Source organism: Rousettus aegyptiacus, unplaced genomic scaffold (assembly GCF_014176215.1).
Source record: "Rousettus aegyptiacus isolate mRouAeg1 unplaced genomic scaffold, mRouAeg1.p scaffold_m13_p_5, whole genome shotgun sequence".
NCBI classification, from domain to species: domain Eukaryota; kingdom Metazoa; phylum Chordata; class Mammalia; order Chiroptera; family Pteropodidae; genus Rousettus; species Rousettus aegyptiacus.
Genome location: NW_023416308.1, coordinates 25,430,851 through 25,455,818, shown reverse-complemented (window position 1 = coordinate 25,455,818; position 24,968 = coordinate 25,430,851). Strand labels below are relative to the sequence as shown.

The 24,968-nt window shown below is 36.7% G+C and overlaps 1 protein-coding gene across 10 annotated transcripts in view; it reads left to right on the top strand.

Annotated features, from left to right (window-relative positions):
- CDON (cell adhesion associated, oncogene regulated) overlaps positions 1-24,968 on the top strand; it is a 148,066-nt gene that overhangs the window by 90,601 nt on the left and 32,497 nt on the right. For all 10 annotated transcript variants that reach the window (XR_004950795.1, XR_004950794.1, XM_036220439.1 and 7 more), the window contains 11 exons: positions 709-845; positions 2,371-2,643; positions 3,905-4,051; positions 4,943-5,086; positions 5,736-6,023; positions 7,234-7,503; positions 11,860-12,213; positions 17,111-17,385; positions 18,798-18,972; positions 20,757-20,885; positions 23,724-23,927. Coding sequence is in view for 8 of the 10 variants with exons in the window: in XM_036220439.1 (XP_036076332.1) it covers positions 770-845; positions 2,371-2,643; positions 3,905-4,051; positions 4,943-5,086; positions 5,736-6,023; positions 7,234-7,503; positions 11,860-12,213; positions 17,111-17,385; positions 18,798-18,972; positions 20,757-20,885; positions 23,724-23,927 (2,335 nt within the window). In the remaining 2 variants the exon portion in view is untranslated. The remainder of the gene's footprint in view (positions 1-708; positions 846-2,370; positions 2,644-3,904; positions 4,052-4,942; positions 5,087-5,735; positions 6,024-7,233; positions 7,504-11,859; positions 12,214-17,110; positions 17,386-18,797; positions 18,973-20,756; positions 20,886-23,723; positions 23,928-24,968) is intronic.

Here is a 24,968-nt window from a genome sequence, read left to right as displayed (position 1 = left end):
CACCTTTTGACCCAACTGCAAAGTCCTTACCATGGCTTTCGAAGCTGGATAGGATCTGGCCCACCTTTCCTCTGTGCTCATTTTATGGCTCTTCCTGCTCTTACCACAGTGGTCTTCGGATGTTCTGCACACATGCCGAGCTCCATCCTAACACGGTGTTGCCTTGGTATTCTCTGTTTGACTAGTCCATGAGCCTGAGTCCCCTATCTGAAAAAGGGGAAGGAAACCAGTAGGTCCTATCTCATAGGGTTGTTGTGAAGATGAAGTTACTATATTGAAAGCACTGAAATGGCGTCCGGCACATACTAAGCACTGTATAAATGTTAGCTATTATTTCGTTGTTTTTGTTATTGTTTCTGTTTTAAGGACTAGAGAAAGAATTCATTTCGTGTTGTGTTGTAGATGCTTGTGAGATGTACAAACAAATACACTACAGGCTGTTAAATGTATTCATTTGTAATACAAATGTAAAAAGGTATGTTAATACCTTAGAGGAATGAGCAAAACTTCTAACTATAATTTAGTGTCTAGAGATTAGTTTGTGAATTGGGAAGATACGGATAACTAAGTGCCTTGTATTCGTTGCACTCTATACAAAGCTTTCTGCATAGATGGCAGCCATTATGCTCACAGCTCTACTGGCTACTCAGATTAAAGAGTTCAACTGTCTTTCTGGTTTAGATTTTCTTTTCTTTGAATGTCTTTTAGTGAGCCAAGGCCTGGATTTTGCTCTGGAAGTCTGTCCTGCCTGCTTCTGTAATCTGGCGCTATGCATCCAGATCCTGGAGTCTTACAGACACTGCTCTATGCTACTCTTGCAATTCTGTGTTCTTCTGTGAGTTCAGGTAAGTGTAGAAGAATGGTAGTGTTTAGCTGAAGCTTTTTCTCACCTTAATCTTATAAGAAGCAACCTTCAACTTAAGTATCCTGCCAGTAGTAATGATTTCTAAAGACATTTATAAGATTTTTTTTTTACCAGTTGAATGATTTTTAAACTTTGATTAACTCAGGATCTTTTAGTAGGGCTTCTTGGGCATTAGCAGGCCTTCTCATCATTGTCCTTGATTCTTTTGTTGCCTTAAAAGTATTTCCTGATTGCGATTTTTTCCAAAGAGGGTATGTTTTAAATTTCTGAATTCGGAAATCATAACAGGAATAAAATGCTGACTGTATACTATTGAAGAGAAATTTTGGAATCAACTTGGAGTGAGAGAAGTTGGTTCAAACCCCAGGTCTCTCTTGACCTTGCCTAATTTATTATCTAACGCTTTGGGTTACCAAACAGTTTAAATGTTTTGTTGTTAAATGTGTATATGAGCCTGAACCTAATCCATGGGCCACCTGCATGTCTTTTTATTATAGATGTGTGTATATGTTTAATATATAATAGATTTACAATGTAAATATACACAAATACAGTGATGTTTATTCATTAAGTAATATTTATTTTCTCTGTTAAAAATACAGTATAACTTACATTTAGTATGGGAAAATTTGACTTAGTGGTTTTATTTTTCTTTTTGGTTTGCTGAACAGCAGCCTCAGATTTGGTCAAGAGAGGCACTTCCCTTAATCTTCATTTCTGATAAAATATCCTGTAAAAGTAGGTTCAGTAATTTATTGATTTAAAAAAATTAAAAATGTATTTTTAAAAAGTATTTTATTCTGCCTTTTTAACAGTATTCCTGTCCTCTGCTTCTTTTCTGGGTGGAGGAGGGGGCTCTGTTTTGATACTTAAGTGCAAGAACCCCCCCCCCCCAAGTTCTTAGAGGAATAGACATAACAAATGAAACGATTCCAAACACCAAATAAAAATAGTAAAATTGATGCCCTATTTAGCCTTATATCCAAAAAAAGATCGGTTTTGTGGTTCATTGTGGCTTCCTAACATTTTATTCCTGCTTTCTTAAAAGTTAACATTGTTTTATATTATAGGGAATTAGCAAAGAAGTACCATAGTCTTATTTATAAAATAACTTGCTCTTAAGGTCAGATCCTGTGGGTAAAATGGGAGAGAATTCTTTTCATTTTGAAAGTCATCTCTACTTTTTTAGATTCTTAACTTTCATTTCTTAAAAGTTAACTTCGTTAAAAGAGCGGTTTGCCATTTCTCATTTATTTTGGTATTTCGTTTGATTTATCCTACCCTAATTATTAAGTCCCACATTAACATGCTGCCCTTTTCTTTTAAAAATGGGCTCATAAGACTTCCTAGGACTTTTATAAGCATTAAGAACCATAACATATAAAGTAAGAGATGGCCATTCTTTATATAGATTCAGATGACATGTATTTAATGTACTCTTCTTTCTCTTTCTCCTTCTCTCCCGTTCTCCCTGCCTTTTGCACACGGGAATTGTTCCCTTGTAGACTTGGCACCTTCTTTTATTTCTGAGCCACTGTCTGCCGTCCAGAAACTTGGTGGTCCTGTCGATCTACATTGTTCTGCTAAACCTGCGACCACTCATATCACATGGTTACATAATGGAAAGCGATTGGATAGAAACTTGGAACACATTAAGATTCGTCAGGGGAGTCTGACTATTCTTTCTCTTAACCCCTCGCTTTTGGGTCACTATCAGTGCATTGCCAGCAATAGCGTCGGTGCCATTGTGAGTAGCCCTGCGATGATATCCACTGCAGGTGAGTGTAATTTTTTTCTGTTATTTATGGTCTTTCCTGAAATTACTGCTCCTACTTGCATTTTTGAATAGTGGGAAGAGCATGGGTTTTGGAGGAAGGCACACAAGAGTTCTCATCCTAGGCCTGACTCTTGCTGTGTGTGTAACTTGGGGAATGCACTTGAACCTCTGTCAGCCTCGCCTAGTGCCTTCATCTTTAATGAGGGTATGGAAGTGTTTTTTTTTACACGGTTAGCACAGTTTTCTAATGTGATTCTGAATTTCTTTGTGAGTAGTTAGAAGTCCTAATATGAGCAGCAACAAAACAGCTATTGTCTGCTTTGACACTCAATTATTTTATACAGTTCTTTATCTTTCTTTCAGATCTAATTGTTTTATTTGCCTTGATTACTGAGTGATTTTAATTTATTTAATTGAAACCAGGCTAAAGAAACAGGAAAATAATAACTGACTGTAAAGAAAGGAATGTTGAGTATCGAACTTAGGAGAAATCTGGAATGCGTGGTTTTCTTAGTAAGTTTGAGCCATCTGCCTTTCAAACGGTGATGGCTTCCAGTAATGGAAAACGTCTTTGTAAGGGCACCCCTATTTACAGAAGAAATCTGGATTCCCCAGGAGTAGTGAGTTTGTCATAACTGAGAAGAGTAAATGTTTTCGTAGAGCTGTGACCCGTGGACAGCTCCAAGACACACAATCGGAGGGCTGAATTCCTAGCGGCAGGCTGCTGGACGTTTTCAGTATCGGAGATAACCCTTCCTTCCTTGCAGGCTCCAACTGTAGTGCACTTAAACTGAGACGATTTGAGACCGAGTTAGTATATTCAGATAATTCAAATGATACATGGCTTTTTTTCCCGATGTCCTAGGTTCATTACCATAAACCATTTTATTGCAATATTAGTAGCTACAAAGAGAATGGTGATGCATAGGGAAAGTTTTGATGAGGGACTGAATCGAAAGGTTTTATCTTGACAGAGTAGAAACAATTAGGCTTTATAGTTCTCCCTGATGTTTTAAGAGCAGTTTGAATTTTTCTATACCCTTCTGGGAAAGGGTGTCCTGACTAGTTCCAGCCCTCTACCATGCATCTCTAACCCTACCCCCACTACCTTCTGAGATACAGAGATCATGCTTCCCTGTGAACTGGGATTAGCTGCCTCAAATGGCCACATCGCAGATGTTGTTTCTAGTTTTAAAATTGCCTTTGGGAAAGAGAGTTCAAATTTACATTTATTTACTTATCTATTTACTTATTTATTTTAGTTCTTGGTGATTTTGATTCATCAACAAAGCATGTTATTAGAGCAGAAGAAAAAAGTACTGGTTTCATTGGCTGCAAGGTACCACATAGTAACCCCAAAGCTGAGGTGCGCTATAAAATACGAGGAAAGTGGCTGAGACATTCCACAGGTGAGAGTTTTTATGAAAAGCCAGTGGCGCCCACAGGTCAAATGTTCTTTAAACAACCTACTATTAAGCTCTGTGTGCCGGGGACTGCAGATACAAAAATACGTTAGATACCTTGTCTCCACTCTCAGAAAGTCAAGGGGAAGGGACTAGAACAAGTGGTTACATTATAGAAATAATTACGTTCCACACACATGCAGGGCTCACCCCTTCAACTTATTCAGGTCTCTACCGAGATAGATTTTTCTCTGAGAAGACCTCCCTCAGGGCCCTTTCTAAAATAATATGCCCTGTTGCTTTCCGCCCACTATATTATGTTATTTTTTTTTTTTTTTTTTTAAATCCCCATAGCATTGTGTCATACATATTTTTGTTTGCTGGCTTATTATTTACCTTTTTCTCTGCCACTTCCATTCCTGGCACTGAAATGTCAACTGCATGAGTGCAAGGCCTTTTTTTACTGTTTTCATTGCTGTATCACTTGTGCCTGGGCCATCTGTAGAAAAAAAGGCACCGAATATATATTTGTTGAAAAAAATGAATGAATAGACATGACTGAATATTGGGTGATCAGTGCTCTAGGTGTAGGTTTGCCCAAGGTGGTAGCTCTGGTCATTAATATCACTGTCTAAATATGCTTCTCCAGAGTTAAGTGTTCTCAACCTGTGGTCTGTTGTCAAATGTTTCTGATTGGCTTGATTTTGTTACTCTAGTACTGTTGACTTTTTATGCTTTGACTTTCCCTTTCCTTCATTTAATGATTTTCCCCAGTTGCTTTTTTTTTTTGCTGCTAGTCTTATGCCTAGATCTAAAGCATAACTGTCAACCTTGATTAGTCTTAATTGGTGTCCTTCATAAAGAGAGAGTCCTAACTGCATTCTCTTCCTTCTTCAGAGAATTATTTAATCCTTCCATCAGGAAATCTTCATATTTTGAATGTATCCTTAGAGGACAAGGGTTCATATAAATGTGCAGCCTTTAATCCTGTCACACGTGAATTAAAAGTTGAACCCATTGGCCAAAAGCTCCTTGTGAGTCGTAAGTATTGGGGAGAATAAGGCTAACTAGGAAGAATCCTCAGAAGCATTCTGCATAAAAAAGTTGGGAAATGAGAGTTCATTTTTCTTTTAGATCCTTTTGTTATCATAAGAAAGTATTATAAAAATTAAATACATACATGTATTATAGAATAGTACTGTGCTTATTTTTTAAAATGTAGCGATTGTTTAGAGGAGTATTTTGATCAAGATGATAGAGAAGAATACATATGGAAAACTTTGCCCTTTGCTCAAATAAAAAGAAATTTTAGAGAAAATATATCATTGATGATCAAGTTGGTGACTAACTGGAATTATGAAAAATAGATATCTCTTCTCTTTCAGATTGACAAGTCATAGCTGATTTTTAGACTATGGTAGTTGAGTTGAGGTAGAACCAATTGCCAAAGCTCAATGAAGTAGAAGTTCTTGTTCTTGTTGAGATTTCTACATTTCTAAATTGCTAATTAAGAAGTAGCCTAAAGGATCACAAACTCTTTTAATATTAATTCTCAACTAAGAATGATGTAGCTAACAAAAAGGACCTTGTAGTGTAAAGAACAATAAATGGGAAGGTGAGAAAGCTTACAGATTTGCTAAGGAAGAGATTGGACATGAATGCTTAGTAATTTTTTGTTTTCTTTTTCCAGACCCTTCTTCAGATGACTTGCACATTCTTCACCCCACCCTTTCCCAGACATTAGCTGTTCTTTCTCAGAGCCCTGTAACCCTGGAGTGTGTGGTGAGTGGGGTCCCAGCTTCTCAAGTGCATTGGCTGAAGGATGGTCACGATGCTCTGGTGGGAAGCAATTGGAAGAGGTTGTATTCTCATCTTGCCACAGATAGTATTGACCCAGTGGACTCTGGAAACTATTCTTGTGTGGTGGGAAGCAAGTCTGGAGACATAAAACATGTGACTTACATGGTTAATGTACTTGGTAAGATGTTACTTAATACGTTTTTTTTTTTTTAAGTCAGGCCATTTTTCTGGTCTGATGTTTGAATGGAATGTTTGTGAGCTATAAATGAAGAAAGGACTATCTAGAAATGTCTACACCAGAAGACAGGACAAGCTTCATTTCCTCAAAGGACTGCTGAATTAGGCAGTATTTCTAGGTGTCGCAGAACATTTCACCTGGGACATTCTCGGGCCCCTCACCTCAGCCTGGTGACGTAGTACAGAGCTTGTTGTGCCTTCTTAATGGCATGCAGAAAAGACTGGAATTCAGTAGGTTGAAAGATTCTGGGCTGTGTTAGCGTAGCATCCAGCAGGAGCAACTTAAGCCAGAGTACTGACTAGAAAAAGTCATCTCAAAAAGAAATTGATTTCATTTTATGTCTCCTTTTGGAATGGTTTCACTATATCTATCTGACACAATTTGCATTACTTTCACCCACAATTATGTATATTCTCTTTATCTACAAGCTGTTCCTTTCTTTTCCTCTAGCTGCTTATCTCATTGTCATGGGTAGCAGCAGAAAATGTTTTCCTTTCTCAAAACAGGTTTTTATGAAAACCAGAAAAAAAAGGTAGTAAGTGGTTTCATAATTAATAGTTTTTGTAACCCCTCACGTGTTTAATTGCAACCCTGGAATTAATGTAAATATGTGGCCAGTGGGCTTTAAAATTTAATGATCATTAGGACTAGATTAATATGCATAATCATTTAATTTGGGCATGTGTTACAAATGTCGATAAATGATTTACTTTGTCTAGGTAAAAACTCACTTGATGGATATTAAAGGAAGTTCTTTTACCCATTATATACCTACCCTCAAAACAGAATTGACTATAAAAAGCATTCTTCTGTTTTGGCTCTTATTTAATGTAAAATCCAGGGAAACTATTACTTTATTTCAAACAAGTCACCTGAAACTAATGCTAAGAGAAGCCCAAGCTTAGAAACTATGCGTGTGCATGTGTGTTGAGGGAGTTAAGTGGGTAGAGAGATCTATAAAAAGAGATTATAACATATTAGTAACATATGGTTTGTCCTATTAGAGGGAAATTAAAATACATTTCTAAATTTTTCTTGACCACAGCAGATGGGAGAATGTGAATAAATGATACAAGCTGATTTTAACTAGTTACTGGTAGAGAGAAGATTTTATATGACTCATGTGATAATTTATATATTTTGTTTTCAGAACATGCCTCCATTTCTAAAGGACTGCAGGATCAGACAGTGTCCCTGGGCGCCACAGTACAATTTACTTGTGAGGTTCGTGGGAACCCAGCCCCCAACTGTACCTGGTTTCACAATGCACAGCCTATTCATCCTTCCCTACGACATCTAACTGGAGGAAATGGATTGAACATCATTGGTGTTACCATGGAAGACTCTGGGCTGTATCAGTGTGTAGCAGATAATGGGATTGGATTTATGCAGTCTACTGGGAGACTTGAAATTGCAAAAAGTAGGTTTTTAGGTCATGTAATTATAGGAATTTTACTTTACAAATAGCTTTATGTTAAAGGGAATGATCCTAACACCATCACAGAACTGCATTCATGTTTCATGGTCCCTCTAGTTGCAGGTAGGCATTTCCTTGAAGAAGCAGCTTTATTTAATCAAATTCATTAAACCATTTACAATATTTTTTCAACAGATACTATATAGTGTAAAAGGTACATGGTAAAAGTCTCATTCCTGTTCTCCAGCCAGCCAGATTTCTCTTTAGAACTAATGAGTTTTATCAGTTTTTTGATTATCCTTGTGTGTACAAATACAGTCCCACACAACATGTGTGTATATGCATTTAATAACAATATCTGTGTTTTTTACATAAATGGTGGTAGCACTCTTCACTTTGACATTTTCACTTAACATATCCTATATGGTATATTAAAGAGTGTTTTCATTCCTTTTTTAAAAATGGGTTCTTATTAGTATTCCATTGCATGGTTGTAATGATTGACTAGTACCTTATTGATGGCTGTTTCTAATCTTTTGCTACTATAAGGAGTTCTACAGTGAATGTCCTTCTACATAGATTATTTTATATATGTGTGAATATCTGTAAAGTAGATTCCTGGAAATGAACTGGCTTAATAAAAGCATATATGCACTGGTAATTTTGATAACTATCACAGAGTTGTTCACCAAAACTATTACCAGTTTTGTGTAACTATTACCAGCAATGTGTAACTGCCCATTTCCTCGTATTTTCACCAAGTCAATTTTTTTTTTTAAATCTTTGCTAGTCTGATAGGTTAGTTTTAGTATATGTGCTGCCGAAGTGAGTATAAACAGTCTGATAGGTTTTAAAAAAGTACCTTTTGATCTCTATTTTATTATGAATGAAGTTGGGAATCTTTTCATGTGTTAATGAGCTATTTGAACTTCATTTCCTGTGTATTGACTTCATTTTTTCTTGTCTGTTAAAAATTAGATTAGTCTTTTTTCTTTCTTATTGATCGATAGGAGTTCTTTATATCTTAGGGACATTAATCTTTTGTCTGAGTTATAAATACTTCAAATTTCAAAGAGTCAGTGTGATATAGACCCGTTCTCTGATCTTGGTGCAATTAATTTAGAAGTTAATAATAAAATAATAGTTTTTAATCAATGTATATTTGGAAACTTAAAACTCTACTTCTCAATAGCTGGGTCAAAATATCATAATGGAAATTTAAAGTACTTTGAATATTATGAAAATGCCACAGTTCAAAGTGTGTGGGATATAGCAAAAATGGAACTGCAAAGGTAATCTATGGCCTAAATGCTTATAAAAGAAAACTAGTAAGATTGAAAATTAGTGAGCTATGTAAAATAATAGAATAGATTTAAAACAAGTGGAAGAAAAGAGAGACTAAAGATAAGGGTAGAAATCAAATAAATAGAAAATGAAAATAAAATAGGATCAGTACATACATACCTCATATTATGGTACTTCTCTTTCTCGTGCTTGACAGATGTTGCATTTTTTTTACAATCTGAAAGCAAGATCTTCCACCAGCAAAAGATTACAACTCACTTTATTGCAGTATTTGCTTATTGTGGTAGTCTAGGACCAAGCCCACAGTACTTCTGAGGTATGACTGTAAAGATAAAAGTTGTTTCTTTGTAAAGTCTAATAAAATGGACAAATCTTTGGCAAAGTACAAAGAAACAATATTAGGAATAAAAATATGACTCTTGTAGAGATTATAAATAATATGACTGTAAAGTCTAATAAAATGGACACATTCTTAGGAAAACTATAACTTAGTAAGGCTGACTTAAAAGAAATAAAAAATAACAGACCACTTCATATATTACACAGACTCTTCCAGAGGAAAGGAAAAAAATGTGAACTCTCCAGTTGGCATGATTTTGATTCCCAAATCACCAAAGAATGATATGAGAAAGGAATCAAAAACCCAATCTCTTTATGAACATAGATGCAGAAATTCTAGATAAAATATTAGCAAGCCATCAATATATGGAAAAGGAAATACATCTTGACTAAGAAGTTACCCGAAACTCAATCAGAAATGTTTAAGTGTCATTCATCCTATTTTTTGAGTAAAGGAGAAAAAACAATGATTATCTCAATAAAGACAGAAAAACATTTGATATAATTCAGTATCCATATTAGTCACTCTTAGAATAGAAATAGAGGGAAACTTTCTTAACTTCATGAAGACTAGCAAAAACTTATAGAAGACATTACTTTAAATGGTGAAATATTAGAAGCATTCCCTTTAAAATCTCTTTTCATTTATCGTCATACTGGAGATTCTAAACCAGCACAGAACAATAAGAAAAAGAAAATAATATAAGGATGAAAAAAGAAAAATCAAATTGTTATTAATTTATAGCTGCTATGATTGTCAACATGGAGAATCTTCAATAGTTTGTTGCCAATTATTAGAAATAATAGCATTTAGCAAGGTGGCTAGATGAAGACCAATAAACAAAAATGAGTTGCCTTTCCTTATATCAGTATATTAGCCAGGGTTATACAGAGAAACAAAACCAATAGGATGTATAAAATAGACATAAGAGAAGATTTGTTACTGGAATTGATTTGCACAGTTATGGAGGTTAAAGAGTCCCCTAGTCTGCCGTCTGCAAACTGGAGAAGGAGGAAAGCTGATGGTGTGATGCGACTGGGGAGAGGGGATGCTAATCGTGTAAGTCTTGACTTAAATGCAACAGCTGGAGAACCAGCAGTGCTGAAGTCCAACACCTGAGGACAGGAAGAGATGGATGGCTCAGCTCAAGCAGAGAGACAGTTGTCCTTCCTCCACAGTTTTATTCTGTTTGGGCTCTCAACTGATTGGATGGTGCCCGCCCACATTGGGGAGGGCCATTTGCTGTATTCAGTTCACCAATTTAAATGCTAATCTTTTCCAGGAAAGCCCTCAGATATACCCAGTTATCTGGGTATCTCTTAGCCCAATCAAGTAGACAGAATTTAATCATTACAACCCTCAACAAACAGAAAATACAGTTTAAAAGTCACCTTTTTATATTAGCAACATTAAAAAGACCCAAGTTCATGGATACCAAAATTCAGTATTATACAGTTGTCAGATCTTTCCGAAGTCTCTGTAGATTCATGAAATTTCAATTAAAATTATTTCAGAATATTTTGAGGACCTTGGTAGACTGATTCTAAAATTTATTTGGATGACCAAAGGCCCAAGAATAGATAAGACACTCTAAAAGAAGAAAAAAAATTGGGGGGACTTACTTTACCAGATACTAGAACATATACAAAAAAGTGTAGTAATTACGATAGTGTTGTATTGGTACAGGAACAGACAAATAGACTCTTAGAACAAAACAGAGTCTGCCAAAAAGATCTCTGCACTTAAGGACTGACTTATAGTAAAATAGACAAAGGCATTTCACGAATGGGGAAAAATATAAGTGACATGTAAGCACTTGAAAAGATGTTCAGCCTCATTAGTACTCAGGGCAATGCAGGTTATGACCAGTGAGAGAGCATTTAGTACTTAAGAGACTGGCAAAATTCAGAAATCTAATACTACCAAGCAGTGGTTGGTTTTGTCAAACAGAGGGAGTAGGGCTGGAGAAAGATGCTGGAGAAAATATCTTGTCATCAATACTCCATTGTAGGCATACTTAAAAATAGTCCCAGTGTATACCTGGGACCAAAAGCAAAGAATTGGTGCCACTTTAGTTTACAAACAAAAATGTCATTCGTGTATATATATGGTAAGTATGTTTATCAACTTTTACTCAGAACAGGTTTTTCTCCTAGGCTTTTTATAATCAGATTCTCACCCCTGCCTCGGAATTGACTGTTTTCATGAAGGAATATTAGTTTGTTTCTTAATTACTTCACACTTTTTTCATGTTCAAGTCTGAGATTCTGGCTTCACATCTTCTATATTTACAGTGGTCAAATGTATATAGGTTACCAATTAGTAAGCTCTCAACAGCTTATGTACATTCCCTTCTTTCTGAAGGACTGGAAATCTATGTAGGAAATGTCTAGGAGTCCACAACTATGAGAAATTCTACTTTTTATTGACAGTTTTACTTGGAGTAGGTTGAGAAGGAAACTAACAAGGAGGGAGCTGTCTGCTTTAATCATTACTGTCATGACTGTCACTACTGGCACATGACGTTGTGAACACTGTTATCTCAGTGGATATTCCACATGTAAAATACTGTTTTAGAAATACACGTATGAAAGATGTTTCTAACACTGCTAGTTGCTTACGATTTTGAGAACATTTACACAACAGGACGTTATTTTGCATTGTAGAAACTATTATGTTCTTAATTTTTTATGTGTGAATTACTTTTTTAACAGACAGTGGACTCAAGCCAGTGATAATTACAGCGCCAGCGAGTGCAGAGGTGGTAGATGGAAACTTGGTTACTCTGTCCTGCAATGCCACGGGAGTGCCGGTTCCAGTCATTCGATGGTACGACAGGCACGGATTGATAACTAGCCATCCGTCTCAAGTCCTTAGATCTAAATCCCGAAAATCACACTTGCTAAAACCTGGGGGCTTTGACATGGAGCCTGTCCACTTGGTTGTGTCCCATGCTGGCTCGAGCTCCCTGCACATCCAGGCTGTCACTCAGGAACATGCTGGGAAGTACACCTGCGAAGCTACAAACGAACATGGCGCCACAAAGGCGGAGGCTGTCCTCACAGTTGGTGAGTTGCCATGAGAATTTTTTTTCAGGTGAATAGTTTTCTTTGATAATAGGGGATAAAGTGCTTTGACGTATTATTGTGATGAATCTAGAAATCTCTAAAGATTAATTTTTTCCCCCAATGACAGTGAAGTGTAGAACTGTAGGTTTTGGTATTTGGCCTTAACATGAACTGGGCAGACCTTGGTCTCCATTTCTGATGTGTTTGCTCAGCTTATAGTTGTCATGTAGAAGCTCTTATTTTGGAGGAAGCCCAAGGTATGACCTCTTTTTGTGATTAATGCTTTTAGTTTTCTCAGCTACTGAAAATGTTGTTGCAGACATTTTTCAGGTGAACCTTGAGAGTACAATATCCAGGCTACAGGGTTGGCTTTCATTGAGAAAGTAGAGTGAGGTTATGGTTCTGTCAGATAATATCTGCATGTATATTTCCCTCATCTTACTGTTATTTTCCTGATGGGATGTAGAATATTCTTTATATTTTATTTTTAGTAATGATGACTTAAAAACTTTATGTAGTTTTTTTTCTGTATTTTCATTTTGATATAATGGCATCTCTTTATTTTTTATTATTATTTTTAAGTTAATTTTTTAATGGTGACATTGGTTAATGAAATTCGATGTTTCAGCTGTACACTTTAACAGTGCGGCATACATACATTTACACTGTGTGTTCACCTCCCATAGTTAGATTTCTTTCTGTCACCACATATTTGACCCCCTTTACCCTGTCTACCTCTCCTCTCCCCGCTAAAATAACTTTATATAGTTTTTGAAGTACTGGTAGTAGAATATAGCAATATTATTAAAATAATTCAAACCTTAACATCAGTGAGCATTTAGAGCAGCATTCCCAGCAAGGAGTCAGTTGAGTGGAGATTGTCACCATATTTGTCACGTGAGAGAGTATCATACAGCAGTGCTGTCCTTAGTCTTGGCACCCTAGGGCCCTGCTTTGGGCCTCTGTGTTACAGGGCTTCATGTGGCCCTCTTCTGCCTGGGTCCTCAGGTCTCACAGGTCAGAGAGTCCATGGGGTCAAGGGGCCATGCTTACCTGGAGCCTGGAGCCCATTTTCCTCCTTTTATTCAACAGGTCTAGGGCTTCGGCAGTTCCTGCTTTAGTTAGTTTATAGGCTGGTTCCACATAGGTCTTTTCCCTGGTCTGTCCTCAAGAGTGAGGGCCACTCCACCATGTGCAGGTGCCCTTACACTGGAGGAGTGGCCAGGGGTGGTCTTCTGCAGAGGACACAGAGGGTGATGTGTGCCCTGGTCCTTCCATTTACATGCACACAAGAGTCCCAGCCCTGGATGAGGCCGGAGGTAGGAAGAGAAGAGGGGAAGGCCAGAGTCTCCATTTATATTCTTGTGCTACTCCATGAATGCCAGAGGTGGGAATGATGTGGAGGTTAAGCACAGAGGCTGTGTTAGAATCCTGGCTCTGCCACTTAGGAGGTTTGTACTCTGGGGCGAGTTACCGAACTTGATCTGTGTTTGTTGCCTCATCTGTGTAACAGGTGTAATGTGGGTGCCCTGCTCCTGGGGTCGATGTGAGAATGCAAGGAGTTAATACATGCAAAGTGCTTGGAATGGTGTCTGGCAACAGAAATCCTTCAATAAATACTAAGTATTAGGTTATAATTGTTACTAATTATTATTAAATTATAATTATCCCATGTGGTGGTTAAAGAAGGAAGAAATAGTTAATGATTTTAGTAACCTTCAGAATTCTCAAATAAAGAAGGTAGTTGAGTATTATATAAATTTATACGTAAATATGTATACGTGTGTGTTTATGTATCTATTCTGCCAAGCAAAACCAGAGTGGCTCTACACAAAATTGTTAGCTGTGAGACAGGTGTGATGCTGGTGCTGCTTGACTAGCATTTAGCTGAAGTGATTATTTTATGTAAATGTAGGGCTGAGGGTGCTGTTGAGGTTGTAGTCATAGCTGATGAAACTAGACATTTTGTCTAAATGCTTCACTTTAAATATAATCTGAACAAGCCTTTAGAAGATACATAAGCTACCTTGTTTAGATTAGATTTTCTTAGACCTTTAAGATCCCTTTCAGGATTTTATGTCTTGATAAATACCACTTTAATGTGTAGTAACCCCATCACCTATATACATCCTGCCTAAGTGGTCCTGCGTCGCCTCTTTTGCCTGCTGTCTAGTAATTATTAAGATCCAGCTGACTTTATTAACACTCAGAACAGTATGTAGCAACCTGCTTCTTTCCATAGGAATCTGTTAAATTCTTTCCATAGGAATCTGTTACATTCCAGCGCACTGACAGCCATGTACTTTGTTTATTGTGAAGGGGGAGGAGGCAAAGTCAAAGAGAGGGATGACCCCCCGCCTCCTTTTTTTTCAGAGACCTTGGGTTTTGAGGTCCTGGATGTACAAATATTTGTAGAGTGAGTTGTAACTCTTCAAAACTGTAATGGAGGTTGGCCTGGGTTTCCTAAACTGTTTGGGTTGGGGCTGCTGGTGTAAGTGGTCACAGTGGGAACGCCTTTGACATACATGGTTATAGTCCCTATTCGATTAGTTTCAACTCAGTCATTAAATTCATCACCATAGTGATAGTACTAAGAAAATTAGAGTTTTATCATTCACTTTTCCAATTCAAAAAACATTCAACCTTACAGAAGGCTAGATGTCTATTCTGACATTTTCACAGAACTGTTTTGAAGCTAAATTGAAATGATGAATGTGAGACAACTTTTGAAAGTACTGTTAAGGCCTTATAAATGATATCTAGTATCTTGTGAGTGCTCAGATTATATTACTGGGAATAGTGGAGGAAGATAAATTGAATCTCCTTTTAAAAAGAATTGTGGAAAAGTCTCATTGCATCCTGAATAACAAAAGTAAAAAATCTTGATACTCATATAGTAGACACAGGATGTAGCATACACTTTTTCTCATCCCTCTGTATAAACTGAGGCATGTGGTGTTTTAGCTCTTCTACAGCCAGATACCGCTTCCCAGTGGTAAACTGCCCAGAGATCCACGAAACTACTAATGATAAAAAAAAAAAAAAGTCCTTCTCCACTACCCTAAGCCACAGCTAATTACCTCCACTTGCTAGAGTCCATCTTGCATTAGCAGGCACCAGATCCCACCCTTAACATCAGCCCACGTTCTGACTCACTAGATAAACACGGCTGTTCCAGGAGCAATATTTTGAAGTTGTCTCAGTGAACTTAAATAGTTTTCTTCTATATTATTTTCTCACTAGCTTCTTGTTTTCTTTGATCGAGGATGCTTCTGGGACACCTTTTCTCTCTCTTAAACAAACAGAGAACTGACCTTACACTGTTAGTCCTGTTTTTTTTTCTTGGTTCTCTACTAAACTGCAGTACTTCTAAAAACACACCCACCTTTTCCCAGAAATCTGACTTCACCGTGGAAAAGAAACTCTAACGTTGTTTCCTGTCTCCCTACCTCCACAAAAGCAGTCAAAAAAAGGAGACTTTTTTGTTGCCAGTATTAATAGCACTTTATAGAACCCAGGATGTCAATCCTTAGGTTTTATCGTGCTGGCAGTATATTTGTTTTCATGTATCGCTCTCACTTTTCTACATCCGCACCACTAACACGCTTCTGCCAGCTGTTGTCACCTAGTCTCTCGGAGTCCTAATTTCTTTATCTGTAAAGTGGGAGTGCTATGTTGTTTTGAAAATTAAATGAGATTATGTTTATTAAATGTCTAGCACAGTGCTTGACACATGATTATGTGCCCAGTAATTTTTTCTGTTTTGTGCAATGTATTTATTATTTCAGCACAAATAAATTATTTTTCCCTTCCTCGATGTATTCTGCATGCTTCTAGTAGTATTAGCTGCCATTTTATCTTTCTTTAGAGTCACAGTTTCTTAAGCCTCCTTCAGTTCTGTCCAGATACAGGGCTTGTTTGGAAATAAGTAAATTCTTCCTTTATTTCTGCTGATATTATTTCATGTCTTCCTTCTTGAATGTAGATTGTTTTCCATGCGTACGGCAGATATTTTAGTTACCTGTTGCTGCGTAGCTGGCCCCAAAGATTAATGACTCAAAAGAGCGACTCCTTTATTATCTCTTACAATGCTGTGGGTTAACTAGATGCAGCTGGGTGCTCTGCTGGCCTTACTTGGGGCCTCTTATGCCAGTGTTATGAGATGGCACTGGGGCCGGAACATCCAAAGGGGCCTCACTCACATGCGTGCCACCTCTGTGAGGGCTGGAACCACACCCCACTTCTCTGCCTTCACAGGGTTGGCTGGGACATCCCTATGTAGCAGCACAAAACCGGAAGTGCCAGGCCTTCTTAAGGATTAAGGAAGCTCCTAAGGATTAAGGCTGGGAGAGCACAGCTTCTCTTCTCTCTTCCTTTGGTCAAAGCCAGTCACAGGGCCAGCCCGCATTCATCCAGGGAGGGGACTGCCCATGGGTGTGAATCCTGAGAAGTATCTTTAGAATCTAGCTACCCAGTAGGTTGTAGCCTAACTCCTGACCATTTCCTATTTTATGTCCCTTGTTCTCAAGGGAATGCATTGCTCCTTGTATTTAATTTACCAACTAGAGTTAAGGCTCCACGTTCTTGAACTTACAATCTTCTGAGGTTAAGCTAGCAAAGGGTTGTTGTAAAAGAGGGAATGCTAGTGTAGAGCAAAGAAAAAACAACATCTTTTAAACTACTGTAACAATTAATTTGCTCCTTAGTGAATAAGAGGTTGCTACTCGAGGTTAGATGTTTCCATGAATTATAAATTGAAATGTTACCTGTTTCTATTTCTAGGGCTCCAACTGTGCTAACAGTATCAGTGTGGACAATTAGATCACAGTATATAGAAGACACTGAAATAATGAATTTCTTCAATCTATATCTCCTGTCTCTCTCCATTTCTCTGCAGTTCCATTTGAGACAAATACAAAAGCAGGAATAGTGACACCTTCCGATAAAAGAGATGGTTCAGAGACTGGATTATTGAGCTCATTTCCAGTGAAGGATCATTCCAGTGCAGTGGAACCACCATTAGAGAAAACTGCTAGTGGTGCCTCTGTCCCTGATGCCCCCATCATTCTGAGCCCTCCACAGACCCACACACCAGATACATACAACCTGGTCTGGAGGGCAGGGAAGGATGGCGGGCTCCCAATCAATGCCTATTTTGTGAAGTATCGGAAGGTAACGTTTTCTCATTTATCATCTTTTCTCATACCTTAACTTTTCATGTATGGCATATACTCACTATCTTCCACTTTCTTGGAGTGGCAGGAAACAGAACAAGATGTTCCAGGAGAGTGAAGTTGGGAGATATATCCCAGTAGGGTTTACCAGTCTATAAAAGTAAGAATGAGGAGTTCTGGCTTTCGAGCATTAGCTTTCCCTTCTCTTGGGTAGTGCCATTCATAATAAAATAGCCAATCTTTCTCCACTGCATAAAAAACAAAAACCAGTAAAAAGGAAATGTGATGAATAATTTCCTCCCATGTTGGGATTCTTAGAACCCAGTAGCTTCTCAATATTTTTTAATCAAACATTTTAACCTTTTGGGTGTAAAGTTTTATAAACCACTGTTTAAAAAGTTATTCCTTCCCTCTCTAAGATAGTAGTATACAGTTTATTTACCCAAGAAGGCAGTTTCTTATTAGAAACAACTTTTTGAACAAAGTGCTCTCAGATAATCTCTGAAAACTATTTGCTTTTCAAGTTGTCTTCTTAATTGTATTAGAATCTTACATTGTTTGGTCATTTATTATGGTAATCTCAGTTGATTTTTCAGATGTTTTCCCTCTAGCGGCTTGTATTAAAAGTAAAATGGAAAAAAATCTCCTCAGTTTAATGAGACTAGTAAATGAATAATATGGGAAGAACTGCATTTATATTTAGAATCATTTTCTCTGTTCAAGACATTTTGGTATCCATCATTTAATAGTAATATTTTTAATATCTGAAAAACTTAGACTTGGGAGTTTATTCACTGTTTCTAACCTGATGATTCTAGATGAAGGAAATTTCACTGGCATTTTTATCCACATGGAAACTTCCATGTAGTTGTCTCTTGGTTTCATTAATGAAGACAGAATGGATTGGATCTCTTTTTAATTTATTTTGTCCAGCGTGTATTGAACAGCATCAAGAATGCTGGAAATACATAATATATGATTATATAATCCATATACACACATATTCTGATTTATCATATGTATGTCTGTTATGTATGATCATTACTATTATATACCTATTTTATTCTCCCAATAGCCTGGTAAGAAGGAGTGTTGTTTCCATTACAAGCAAAAAGAACAAACTCTGGGAGATCAAAGAACTTGCTTGAGATCATAAGTTCATGCTAGGTAGCGGATCCAGGAGTCCTTACAGTTAGAATTCCTAAGTTCTTGCTACAGGTCTTATATTTCTTAATGTGAAGAAATATTGTGTCTCTTTTATTTAAAGCGGTACATTACTTCTCAGAATCTACCTGGAATTGAATGACTTCTGTTTTTTATCAAATTTGAATGGAAGCTTTTTTTTACTTTTATCTTTTGTTTCCTTTTTTTAATGGCCTGTTTTTTTTTTTTTTTTTTTTTTTTGAGTAGTTAGATGATGGTGTTGGTGTGGTGGGAAGCTGGCACACAGTTCGAGTCCCAGGAAGTGAAAATGAGCTCCATTTAACGGAACTAGAGCCATCTAGCCTCTATGAAGTCTTGATGGTAGCAAGAAATGCAGCAGGTGAAGGACAACCTGCCATGCTTACCTTCCGAACTAGCAAAGGTGAGTATAATCTTCCATCAGAGCAGTGAGCTGGCTATGACCTTGATGTCACTTTATTAATAAATGTTTTTTTGGCTAGTAGAGATTCTTAATTCTACTATATTCTACTAATTCTATTTAATTCTACTATAGTTTATTAATTTTATTATAAATTCATTAAATAAGCTTATTATAGTACTTTTTTGGGCCACATTTGAATGGTTGTATTCCATTTCACCCAGTATTCCACAAACATTTTTTGAGACTATGATATATATGAGCTTTAAGGTAGGTAAGCAGTGGAAGCCAAGATGATCAAGAAAAGATCCATTCTAATAGAGCTTTTACTTTGCTAAGAAAGGTAAGACATATACATAAATTCAACTACAAGGCAAAATTTCAATTTAGCTAATATTTACCAAATGCCTTCTATAAGCCAAACAATAAATAAAATGGACAAAACTCCTTGTCCTCATGGAGCTAACATTCTAGTTGGGAGAGGCTTATACCTAAGTTATAAGTAAGTACATTAGAAGTTGGTGAGTATTGACAAAAGAAGTAAATTAGAGGACGGATATAGGAAGTGTATGGGGCAGCAGTTATCATAGTTTAAGCAGGTGGCCAAAGAAGTCCTTAGTGAGCAGTTGACAGCAGAGCAGAACCTTAAGGAAGCGAGGTGGAAAGCCATGTCACTATCTGGGAAAATAAGTAACATTTCAGCAGAGAATAGCAAGTACAAAGGCCCTGGGGTGGGGTGTGCTTGCTGTACCCTAGGAACACTGAAGGGGCCACTGTAACGAGCAGATTAAGTGAGGAGAGCACTCGGGGAGGTGACAGAGCGGCCAAATCACACAGCACCTTGTCAACATTGACTTTGACTCTGAATGAGCTGGAAGCATTGGAGGAATTTGAGCAGAGTCGTGACATGATCTGCTGAGTGTTTCAACGGACAGTTCCGGCTATAGGGTAAAGAGGAGGGCAAAGGTGAAGGCAGTGACCAGAATATTGCAAGTATTAGGAAAGATTTACAGAGAAAATGCCCGAGGCATACAGAGAAAGGATACTCTTTCTGTGGGTGGCTTGTGAGGGTCAGCTTGATGGAAAAGATGCTATCAGAACTGGGCTGTAAATGAACTTCAGTGAGCAGAAAGGGGGATTAGGTGGAAGAGTTTTTTATTAGTATAAGGAGGTATGCTCATTGAGAAGCAAGTATCAGTTGATTTTTGAAACTACTTACTGAGACTAGTCAGAAAAATAATGGCTATTTCTTATTTGAAATGTATTTTGAGTTAATTTTCATAATTCTTAGTCTGACCAATAAATACTGAATAATAAGCATGTATTTCAGTTTTCAAATAATCACCAATTTCACTTTTTATCTCTTGAAATTTTAAAACTTAACATGATGGTTTTTCTTTGAAGAAACTTAACAGAAGCTCTTTAATAATGAATTTTGTTTTAGAATGAAAATGTACAGTAAAAAGAAAAATGGACAAATAATTTGAAAACCTTTGTAATCATTTGACTTTTTAATGTGTGTTGTTTTCTGTGTGTAAATTAAAGTTAGTCTAATAAAGAAAGACATTTTAGTTTTCTCTTCTAAGGTACTATAGAAAGTAATTTTTAAAGTTAGTTCCTTAGAGTAGCTAAGTATTTGTAATGTAGGTCTTAAATTTAAACACTGTAACAAATAAGTTCATATATTTATTTTATCTGTGTGCCAGTTGAGTTCATAGTATCTTTTTTTTTTTTTTAACATATACACGGAAGCTTATGTTACAGTATATGTTTTTTAACCTTTCTAGAGAAAACAACATCATCGAAAAACACCCAGGCGTCCTCCCCACCCGTGGGCGTTCCTAAGCGCCCCATTGTTTCAGAAGCTGCAGACCACTTCGGAGTGGTGCTGACAGACTCTTCTAGGCACAGTGGAGGTAAAAAGAAGAATCTTCATGTTGATCACTCTGTTAGTTTACAAATGTAACTGACCTGGCTCAGATTATTTGGGAGGTGGAGTAGAATGGGATGTTTATTATTCAGGTTATATCCTACCATGTAGCTCTTTTAGGTCCTATTTCAGCCACTGTTTTTAATGTCTTGTAGTATTCAAAACTTGGTAACCTAGTGTCATGATTGATATTATTAAGATTCAAAATGTTCTACTAAATTTTGTAATTTACAAGAAGGATTTTTCTGACTTCTCTCTGGCAAGGAAAGCAAATTTACATTTTGAACTCTGAAAATGGTAGTACCTATACTAAGATTTAGCTTTTTTTTAATTGAATGATCACAAGTCATACTGTTTCATTGCTATATCTTGTCAATTTTATCAGCTATCATAGCAGTAAAATCTTCAAAAGACTTTTTAGTATTTAAATTTCACATTTATCAATTCTGTAATTACAGTGGTAGACGCTGTACTAAATGCTGGCTTAGCAGAGATAAAGTAAATTTTGCTTTCAACAAGTTTACTCTATGTGGGTGATATAGACAACTAAGCCAATAACAATGTAGTGGATAATATGGACAAATTAATCCATAACAATGATTTTACTTATTATGATTCTACCTTTGGTATTGTGAGATGACAAGAGAAATATCTAATTACCCATTTGATAGAGAGGAAGCCTAGCGAAGCGGTTGATGATGTAGCTGAATTAAGAAATAGGAAAAGAAGTTCTAGCTTTTTGTGCAAAGAGACAGATGAATGACATGTATTTCATTTAGAGATTAGAGATTTTATTCAGTGCGACTGATTGCTGTGAGGAATGACTAGAGTAGGGGAAGCAGGTGGATGACTTGTATAATGAATTTAACAATTTAATCTTTTCCTGAAAGCTATAAAGAACCCTAAAGGCTTTTAAAGAGGGGGAAAGGAGGTATGGCCGAAGACGAGGCTAGAGAAGCAATGAGGATAGTGCCACTGTGAATAGAGAAGGAGGATATAAATGACAGATGAAGGGAATTGAGTACATTGAATGAGAGGGAGAAATGATGACTTGGGCTTGGACAACTAGGGCCCATTTATCAAATAGGTAATGAGAATTTTTAGGTGATGATTATGGATTCAGTTCTGGAAATCATGAGTTTGCAGTTATCCAAGCAGAGATAACCATAAGGAGTGATTTATTTAATCTTCATGATAGCCCTTTGAGGAAGGTAGCATGTCTATATTACAGAGTAGGAAACCGATACTCGAGGCGGTTATGCAGCTTGTCTGTGATGATCCAAAGTGGAGGGACTGTTGTTGAAATTCAGATTTTTTTCAGCTCTAAGTGTAGTGTCTTTTCTTTTATCCCATAACTGTTATGTGCTATTTCCTTTAGATATTGAAGATATTCTTCTCTGTAGAGGTTCCCCCCCCCCCAATAACTTTCTTTTTCTATTTGTTCTGTGGTGTTCTTTGATGAGATTTAATTCCATGTCAATCAAGATAAGGAAGTTATTTGGTTACCTGGTATTAAAAAGGTTCACTAACAGTTCTATTCATTCTGTTTCCACTGCTTTCTAACTTGAAAGGAATACAGTAAGTATCACTTAAAGTTGCCTGCTTTGAATATATTCTGCTTTTTATCCATTAAGCAATTTATTTTTAAAGTGCCACAATTTTCTCCACACAAACACCAAATGCAGCATTATTTTGTTCGTTCTTATGTACTTGTATGCAGGTTGAAGATGTGTTGAGACAAAGGGGCTAGGCAGAGACAGGGGTCCCTTGGCGACTTTAGCGGAGCAACGTGACCATGGCTTAGAGTGGGTCCTCCTTGGTCCAGCTCCAGAAACTTGATTGTTAGCATGCTGAAAGAGACTCAGTCTCTTCAGAAACTTCTCACTTTTACAAAATCCAGTCAATTAATGTAAACCAGGTGGCAGTATTACTAATTTGTGATGTAGCTGTCATACAGACCATGTTGTTTCTGTCAGCATTCTTTCCTCGTAGGAACCACATGGGAAGCGAGTTAGAACCACACAGTTGCTTGGTCAGCGAGAAGAAAGAGTTAGGTGCATGGTTTAAATGGCTGGTATCTTCACCTGCTACCAAGCTGAGACCATCTAATCTGTGGTTTAGGACACCCCTTCCCCTTGGTAGTGCAAACTGAAAACTGCCATGTATATTAGCTCTCTGAGACCCTTTTTTCTACATGTTCTGTGGATGATCGTGTGGATCATCTGTTTTCTGTTAGCACTTTATTGCATATCCTGTCTTCCTACTTTCATCCTGAGCAGTGTTCTCTCTTCCTGTTATTAACCGTATTGATTTTATTCATCAAATTTTATGTCTATTTACTGCTTGCAGTCTGTTTTTTGGAGTAGCATTCCTATAGCCTTGAAGTGTGTTACGTAATAATCTGTAGATTGTTTGCTGAATGTGTTTTAGGTAGCTCATATTGATAAAGAAAAACATTTAAATAAGAGTACAATTTTTAAAATTCGCTATAAGTTATAACCACAGTCAGACTTGAAGCACCAAATAATTACTAATACACATTTTAGCCATGAATTCAAAAATAGCATGGTCTTAATTATCAATCTCGCTAACTTTCAGTTTTTTAGAGATAATTACCAAGATTGTAGGTTATTTTTACTTTTCTTCCTTTTATTTCCTTTATTTCGCCTTTTAACAGAGGACAGGAAGATAGTCATAATATTATCAATTCTTGCAAAGTTTGAAGAACTTTTAATAAAGAGGTGTTCCAGACTTATTCCTTTCAGTTTGAGTTATTCTTGTTTCTGACACTGTGGGTTATTGAAGGGAATGTTTTTGTTTTTAGTTCCAGAGGCCCCTGATCGGCCAACAATCTCTACTGCATCAGAGACATCCGTCTACGTCACTTGGATCCCTCGGGCCAATGGGGGTTCTCCAATCACTGCTTTTAAGGTTGAATATAAACGGATGAGGACTAGTGATTGGCTTGTTGCAGCAGAAGATATCCCTCCTTCCAAGCTCTCTGTGGAAGTTCGTAGTTTAGAGCCAGGTAGTGATATTCAAACGTTTTCTTTTTCTTTTTTTTTCTTTTTCTTTTTTTTTTTTACCATCAGTACCAACTTTAGGTACATATTTTTAATAATCATATAATCTTCTAATTGTTAAAGTAATTTGAGCTTATTGTATAAAAATTCGAAAATAAACTGTAAAGAAGAGAATATGTCATCTGAAACTCACCCATTGAGAGATAACCATTATTTACATTTCAGTTTATCTCTTTCTAACTTTTTTTCTCTTTTTAATACAAACTGGGCTCATGCCATAAACATTGTTTTGTGACCACATTATCCCCATATTGTATCATGCATTTTCAAATATCCTTAAAAATTCTTCAGAAACTCAACTTTTAATAACTGTATGTCTACCATATAGGTATACTGTAATTTACATAAGCCATTCTTTATTTCTGGGTTTTAGATTATTTCTAACAGCAAATGAGTAGAAACAGTGTTGTCATGACATGTTTGCATGTACGTGTCTGTGTGATTTGCCGTGAATGAATATTCGAAGAGAAAAATTGCTTGTTATTTTACTACGGTTGATTGATCCGAGGATGTATCTCAGCATAGTTATACTCAGTGTTTAGTCTTGAGGAAGTGAAATAACACCCCTGACACTTCTTCATTCTGCAAGTTTTGTTTCAGCAGAGGAACTCTCCCCACCCCCAATATCTTGAGGCTTTATGAAAAAATTTAACCTTAAAAGAGAAATGCAGTAATCACAGATAATACTTTTTGTTACTTGTTTAGGTTTCATAACCAGTTTTGTTTATATACTTTATAAAGTATACCTTAGTAGGAAATGCCTGCGTTTGTCTAAACAGACAACATGAGAGTCTAGGAATGTGATGTAGGTGTAGTTGGGAGAAGATGATAGTTTTAAAAGTGTGTGAAGCTAAGTGACATTTTACAGACAGAAAATGTTGTCTTCAGAAGCTCAGTGGTTATTTTGAGCAATTAGAAAACTTGCTTTAGAAGTCTCATTTATTCTTTAGATTCAGATTTTCAGAAACTTACAGCTCTTAGCATTT